At 47.5% G+C, this 8,195-nt stretch overlaps 1 protein-coding gene across 1 annotated transcript in view; it reads left to right on the forward strand.

The window, feature by feature from the left end:
• Positions 1-828, forward strand: part of LOC105181183 (histone-lysine N-methyltransferase SETMAR-like) — a 1,009-nt gene extending 181 nt beyond the window's left edge. Inside the window, 2 exon segments of the mRNA XM_011137789.2 lie at positions 1-593; positions 595-828. The exon segment at positions 1-593 is cut by the window's left edge and continues 181 nt beyond it. Of these exon segments, the coding sequence (XP_011136091.2) occupies positions 1-593; positions 595-777 (776 nt within the window). The 3' untranslated portion in view covers positions 778-828.
• Positions 829-8,195: the final 7,367 nt, after the last annotated feature.

Below are 8,195 nucleotides of genomic sequence, written 5' to 3' on the forward strand. Positions count from 1 at the left end.
AGCGACCCGAGACCAAGGTGGATAATGATGCAAGGTTTAAAGCTTTTGTTCCAACGATATTGGATCACTTGAAACAAATCGGCAAGGTAAAGAAGCTGGATAGATGGGTTCCGCATGAATTAAACGAGCATCAGAAGAGAAATCACGTCGAAGCTTGCCTTCCTTTACTATCACGACATAAAGACGAACCATTTTTACATCGTATTATTACGTGTGATGAAAAATGGATTCTTTTCGACAATTGTAAGCGTTCGGCACAATGGTTGGATATGGATGAAGTGCCGAAACACAGTCCGAAACCGAATATTCACAAAAGAAAACTAATGGCGTCTGTTTGGTGGTCCAGCGCTGGTATTGTCCACTACAGCTTCATGAAACCTGGTCGTTCGATTACAGCGGATGTCTACTGTAACCAACTGGACGAAATGATGAGGATGCTTGCGATTAAGCAGCCGAGATTGGTCAATAGAGACAATCCTCCAATCCTCTTGCGAGACAACGCTCGACCACATGTCGCACAAACGACGTTGCTCAAACTACAGCAGCTGGACTTGAAGACTCTCCGTCACCCATCATATTCACCAGACCTTGCCACCAAATTGACCAATTGACCACTTCTTCCAGGCACTGGACCATTTCTTGCAAGGAAAAATATTCCATTCTCAACAAGCTGTGGAAAACGTCTCCCGCTCTTCAGGCTTCTTCGCTGCTGGCATGAATAAGTTACCGTTAAGATGGCAGAACTGTGTCTATACTTTAGGCGCATACTTTGATTAATTTTACTATTTCTGCTTTGAGATATAATAAACCAAACTTTTGATTCGAAATCGGACACTTCGTACTCAGTGACCTAATATTTTTTTATTCTACCGACATTGATCTTTGCGTCCAGTCGTGTCAACGGAGTAAGCCAGACGGTGAGATAGATAATTCGTACATGTTTCTAGCCGCAATCGCGTGCTTTTTTCGTACAATTAAGCCGCTTAAGCGATGAGCGAATAGCGAATCCAGATTCCGGCTAACCTCAAATCTCAATTCTACGTTGCACCGTCGGGGTTACAATGCGCTAATATTCTCTCGTTACTTTTCGCGGTGGAATTATCCGTCGGATAAGTAAGATACGCTATCCCCTCGAAACGTCCTCACACACCAAAGCAGCAGCGGCTTTGACCTTCTTACGAGAAAGCATTTTTCGCCGGCAGGCGTCAACCTGCCGCGACTACGGTGTGTTCATTCCGGCGCGATTCGCGCGCGTCATATGTCGACACGGGATTCACGGCGGCTAAAAATCACCCTTTGCATAATGCAGGTATAACGATATAAGCGCGATCGGCGCCAAACTTTTACCGCTAAAAGCTTTCGAATCGCTGGTAAATTTGTCACCGGGCAACACAGCTCGCACGACCGATAATGGCATGGACGGTGGAAAATAATCGCCGGCTCGTATTGTATGTGTATGTGTGTGTGTATATACACATATATATACACATATATATATGTATATATATATATATGTACACATACACATACACGGATCCATTACATACAGGATCGCGTGCTCAAACGCATATTAGCCCCCGTGGCATTTTCCACGGGAAACCCCATCTCGTCCCAAATTCGACGGAGTATATCGAGCGCAAAAATGATCGATTATCAACGCTGCACGATGTGTACATACGTGCGGTCCTTTACGTTCTTCGGTATGGAAAGTATCCTTTTAGCGACGTTACAAATGCGCATCGCGCCAACGTTGACGTTGAGTTTCCTCTCTTCAGGGCTGAAATATTGATATGCAGGTGTATTTATCATTGCGCTTAGCGAGTGTATCCGCGCGCCCTTTTATCTCAGATCCATCGCATATCCGTTGGTGCGCATGTCTTTTCTGTCAATCTGCAATCGATCGTACTCTCCGCCCTCTCTTTGAAAAGTACGCTGGCGCAGGAATAATTTGAGACAATCGAACACGGAAAAACAGTGAATAAATGAGGGGTTCTTATTTCTCATTCGATTTCGAAATTTGCGATTTTACCTTAATAGATTTTTAATCCGCAATACTTGTTTTCAGAGATCCGATATTAAAGATCGGTAAGGTCGGAAAGTTTGATGGTTTTTCATCAATTTTTTATGAAGTGAAATTCAGGAGCTATATTCATGAAGAAATTCGCGGTTGAAAAAACATGTGATAAATTTGGCACGCCGTGAATAATAGAGGAATTTTGTGTAATTCTATTCAATTTGCCGGTGTCCACTCTCTTGATGGTGAAAATCATACCACATTATGTAGGATATCTGCACTTTAGCGCAGGGACGTAATGCATTCCTGAAAAAAGCCAAATAGTACGAGTGTTAATTTCACGTCATACGCGGTGTTATAACTTTTGCTTCCGGTCTTTCTTCAAGACTGCTTGTCAGTGCCGTGACCGTAGCATTGTTTTCCCACTCCAATAAATATTAAGACACGTGGAACGCGGATATTTTGCCAACATGGTCACAACGCGTCCGTTGAGCTTGTTAGTCGCGAGGAGGTGGAGGGAGTTTCGAATGAAACTTTCTGGTCTCTTCACCACACCGCGTTAATGCCGCGCGGTTCGAAGCGCAAAAGGGATGTTTACACGTTATTAGCCTCGCGGGCGTTTTATATAGCTAAGAAGGGATTAATATTTTGGCTCGCGTTGCTGCATGTAATGGACATACACTCGATATCCGGCGGCTGAACGTTTTCTTCGGGGCACCGAAATAGGGGATCGAAAACAACCTATTAAATTAATTAAATGTAGAGACGACGGTACAGCGATTCGCTTCCTTCCCTCTCCCTCTCTCTCTCTCTCTCTCTCTCTCTCTCTCTCTCTCTCTCTCTCTCTCTCTCTCTCTCTCTCTCTCTCTCTCTCTATCTATCTCTTTCTCTCCCTCTTGATGCTTGCCGAATACAAATAGATTAATTTCGTGACATGCGTGATGTAAATTCAGCGTGCGACGGCTAATGTAAGCTGATCCGGGAAAACGTTTTACGCCGGATCAGTTCTGCGACGATAACCCTGCGGCTGTCGTGAATACGAAAGTTTAATTATCGATATTGAATTAGAATTTAAATTTGTGAATTTTAAAATTGTGAATTATCACAAGTAGCGTTGAATCGCGGACGCAGGAGCTCCCGATACGCGTGATACGAAAAATGCAAATAATTCAAGGCAATTCCGGCAGCGAGCAGGTTTTTGAGGCTGATGGACAGCATTTCGGCCTTTAAATTACACGCGTGGGGATATCTTACGCGGAAGGGGGGGGGGGGTCACTAAAAATATATAATCTTGGGCCTTTCGGGAGGATAAGCGCAGTGTGCGCTCCCGCAGTCGCGAGCATTCGCGGCTTTAAAACAAGCTGATGTGCTTGGCAAAGCGCTCGGCTGCGGCTAGTCGTTTTGTTCCATTTCACCTCAAAGAAACGGACGCATCAGGATAGCTGTATCATGGCGCTCGCAAGCGCACTCACGCACACGCGCACACGTACGCATGGTGAGGTGGCTCGCCTCTCCTGTTCCTCTCTTTCTCTCTCTTTCTCTCTCTCTCTCTCTCTCTCTCTCTCTCTCTCTCTCTCTCTCTCCCCCTCCCTCCCTCTCTCTCTCCCCTACCTTCCTCTCTCTCTCCCCTTCCTCCCTCTCTCTCTCTCCCCCTCCCTCCCTTTCTCTCTCTCTCTCTCTCTCTCTCTCTCTCTCTCTCTCTCTCTCTCTCTCTCTCTCTCTCTCTCTCTCTCTCTCTCTCTCTCTCTCTCTCTCTCTCTGTGTGTGTGTATCCTCCGTCCTGCGTCCTCTCGTAACGATGAGTCGGCGTGCTAATTGAAACATCGAAGCATATCAGCGGAATTATTGTGAATTCGTGGCTCGATCTCCGCCGGGACGCGTTGCGCGACGCTACGCGCGACGCTACGCGCGACGCTACGCGCGAGCTCGACTTTCGATCGGTTCGCCTTCGCGACGTCTCCGCGACAATGTCCGCTTGTTAAGGGGCTACCTACACTCTGGCCCTGGAAAAAAGGCTATTTTTTACAATTTTTTTCTTATAAATGTAAAGTCCTTTTAACTTACTGTTTTTTTTATTAAAAATATCAACATTGTAGATTATTTTCAAATCTTTTTATGCTTTATAATCTTACAAAATGGCTACAGTATAAGAGATGAAATTGTAGATATCATGTGCCGATTTGGAAGTCGGTACCAGAGAAAACAATTCCTAAAACGTATCGGAATGCAAAAAGTCATATATTTTCTTAAAGTATATTAAAAAAACGCAAGTAGCACTGTAGTTGTTTTCAAAAATTTTGCTTCTAAACAAAATGGCACATATTTGACTTTTAAGGCCTACTCTTTTACAATATTAATATTACAATGACAAGCGAACAAAGGTATAAACGAGAAAACTTCTACGATGCTACTTACGTTTCAGCATGCTGAATAGACGTGTTAAACTTCAAGGTCGGTTCAGTAGTTTTTGAGAAATTCTTAGTATCAGTTTTCAAAACATGGTTTGGAGAAAAATGCGTCTAAAGTTTTAAGTAAAGTTTAAAGTGAGTGAACGACAAAATATTGTTTATTTTAAACGGAATCATCGATCCCTGGTCCATAAAGTAAACTCTTAACATCCAGAAACTTATCAGCAGCCGCTTTATTTTTGTTCTGGTCGAGCCGTTTTTGTAGAGACACGCACGTGCAATGCGCTAGCTACCGCAAGAAAGCGTACGAACGCGCGCGTTGCGCGCTTACGCAAAAACGTCTGTATCTCAGTCATTTCAATATATTTTTAACTGAAACTTTAGGGAAATATTTCAGAAACATCAAAGATTCAAAAAATGTAAAAATCGATTTTTTTTATTCTCCGGAATGTATGTAGCCCCTTAGATCTTAGAGGTCACGCGGCGATTATAGACGATGCAATTATTGAAATGCGTCGAGATCCAGCGAAGTCGGGTCCTCTCGGCTCGTTAATTAGAAATACGTTCCACAGAACCTCGAAAATGTCGCCGAGCAGGAAATAATCGGGATTTCGAGGAGTCTGTAAGAAAGTTTAACGAACGAAATTGTGACACGTGCCGCGATCGCGAGCAGTCTTCGTTTGTTCGCGAAAATCAGTTTGCCGACGCGATATGTACGCGATTAAATCTCTCTCTCTCTCTCTCTCTCTCTCTCTCGTAATTTCTTTCTTTCCTTCACACGAAACGACATTTTAGCGAGTGAATCGGAAAATCCGCCGTTGCTTAAGCCTCCGCGGATCTCCTCACGCGGATAGATCGAGTGTGCGACATCGCGCGATGCGTTTACCATGGAAAATAGAAACGCTCGTCGGCTGCGCTCGACCAGACGCGCGCGTTGGGCTTCTCTTTTTTCTTTTTTTTTTTTCGTTTCTGCAGAGTGCAGGTGTGCGTGCTCTTGTTAGACAGGCTCCGAGGATCCTCGAAGAGAAAAGTGACGTTCTATCGTAGATCAAAGGTCGACGCCGCACCCCGCGCCATCCTGTCGCGTTGTCTGCTGTGCAGGCGCGAGTGTAACGTTGTACAGGTTGTACAACGTGGAAACGATGCTAATAAATCGAGAAAGCCAGAGAGAGATAGCGCAGGGTATGGACGGCCGAATATTCTAATGTGCACGACAGGGAGCGGTTCTCTCACGTGAAAGGGAGAGGGAGAGGGAGAAAGAGAGAGAGAAAGAGAGAGAGAGAACAGGCTCTCGCGCGAGTATGCATTTCTCACCCTCGCATAATTACCGCGTCGACATGCGTCCTCGAAACCGCGAGAACGCCGCGCGAGCGCAGAGTGCGACCGATTCGTTCTGTCCACAACGACAGGCGAATGCGAGATCGTGTCTTTTATCGTCGATATCGCGAGCGATTTGCCATTGTCGCGCCGTACGCATCGCGCGTTACACGGATTTAATGAACGCGCGCGCGCGTACTACGATGATTAATATCATTACGCGCGCGGCGGTCCAACAGCCGGAAGACAAGAACCATCTCGCTCGCTCGCTCGCTCGCTCGCTCGCTCGCTCTCGCGCGCGCTCCCATCGGAATTCCGTTTCGAAGCTCGCCATTGAACCCATGAATTATTATACTCGGGCGTGAGTCGCGAGTTTAAGCGGCCCTGGAAACGACAGATCGATATGGCGCGGCCGCGCAAGTCCACGGGACACGTCGCTTTTACCATCCGCGTAAATGCGCGTGGAGACGCGTCTCTACGCGTGCACGAGCACGTCCGCCGTTCGTCGAGAGGCACGCACGCGCGGGATACACAGAGAAGCCGTCCACCTGTACGTGCGGCATGTCCCAGGCCTACCGCGCGCGCCCTACCTTCCATCGGGAAATTCTTTCACCAATATGGAGCCGATTCCTCGCCAGCAGGGCAGGAGAGTGAGGAGACAGCGAGAGAGGGAAAGAGTGGGAGGGAGGGAGGAAGGGGGACGGAGAAAAAGAGGAGCCGACGTTGCGAGAGACGTAGATCTTTCTCGGTGTTGCGAGTGTATAATTGAAAAATGAAGGCGCCTCCCTCTTTACGTGCAGAATAAACTTGCGGGAGATAAAATTCCGGATAACAAAATCCCGCTTTCTCGAGCCGGCTCGGTTTACTCCGCGATAATAGACTCTGATCGCGGTACTTGCAGAGTACTGGCTTCGATACCCCCCGTCCAGGCGCTGCGATAATCGAGAGGCACAATAAACTCGGGGCCTGCGTAAGCCCTTGAGCGCAATTTCGCTCGTGTTTGATCCGACCTTGCGGCGCCAAGTTCGGCAAATGCACGACTCACGCAGAAAGTGCGCACTGGTGTGACGTGGTCTCTTGGTTTTCGGATATATTAAAGCGAAGATCTCTATCGTAACATTTTTGTCGTACGTTGTATTGTGTATTTTGGGACTGAGACGCGTAATTAGCGCAGATCTGTGCTTCTAAGATGGGAAGATGTGCGTTGGAAGTGCGACGCGCCGCGCGTCCTTAGAAATTTCGGGATCTGTTTGGTGTTGTTTTTCGAGACCTGGCCAAAACCCCTCGTGACCTCGTTGCATAGGTACGTCCGCGTGTATTCGAGCGTTTCCCGACTTGACCCGAAGCTCAGGCAGAAATCCCGTAACTTTGGACAGCCTAACAAGCGTCCCTCGAAGCTTCTCAGTCCTTTAAACTTTACAACCTTCTCATCTTTGTTTTTTTTTCCTTCCTTTGCTGACGGATTTTTTAGCAAAAAGCTCGATTATTACTCCTTGTTAACTTAGTTTCCTGACCTCTTGATGGTGTTGAAATTGCGGACATGAGGCCACGGCCGCGAATAAAGGACCAAGTTATAATCACTTTACAGCTTAATCCGCCGGTGCAATTCGAATCATCACCGTTTGCTTAGCCAGAGAATATTTTCAAGCTTCTCGCGACAGAGTCCCGCGCACATAATTTCCATCGCGTGTGAACGATTTAGAACACGCGAAAGACCATCGACGGTCGAGGACGGAGACTCCATCCTCCTCCATCTCAGTCCCTCGTATCCTTGCGTTAAGTCCTACTTAGCTGGTGCTCGCGGCGGAAAATGCGAGCGGATATTTCAAAAACGACCGCGTCGGCTGATCTGGCCGATTTACAGCAGGATCGTTTGCGCGCGGCATTATTTCTTGCTGTTAGCCGACGCGCGCGTCGGAGACGCAAAACGGTGCAGGAAGATACGGCTCACCCAATGTTAACCAACTCGATTGTGCGGACCAGTCAGTTAGAATAAAGAAAAGGGAGAGAGAGGGAGGGAGAGGGGGAGAGAGAGGAGGAAGAGAGAGAGAGAGAGAGAGAGAGAGAGAGAGGGAGAGAGAGAGAGAGGGAGAGAAAGGAAAAAATTGGGACCGCGGGGGAACCGCAGCATTGCATCGCGTCGCTTCGCGCCACGCCGCGACGCGCCGTCGGCTAGAAGAAGGTTTCAGGCCCGTAGGAAGGGAACAGAAGGAGGGAGGTTGATGGGGAGAAGCTTTTAGCCAGGCTAGATGGTGCCGAGATAACGGCGCGTCGAAGTGCAGAGTGCGCCGCGTCGCGCCATACCGCGCCAGTAGTATAGCATCCGTTCTATACTAACCTGCGTGAGAGCGAGGGAGCTCTTCTCTTCCCTTCCCTTTCCATCCCTTCCCTTCCTTTCCCTCCCTATCCCTTCCTTCCCTCACGAATACATGGGCAATATTACGCTGTACATGCAC

This window comes from Harpegnathos saltator, unplaced genomic scaffold (genome assembly GCF_003227715.2).
Source record: "Harpegnathos saltator strain DR-91 unplaced genomic scaffold, Hsal_v8.6 scaffold275, whole genome shotgun sequence".
Lineage (NCBI taxonomy): Eukaryota > Metazoa > Arthropoda > Insecta > Hymenoptera > Formicidae > Harpegnathos > Harpegnathos saltator.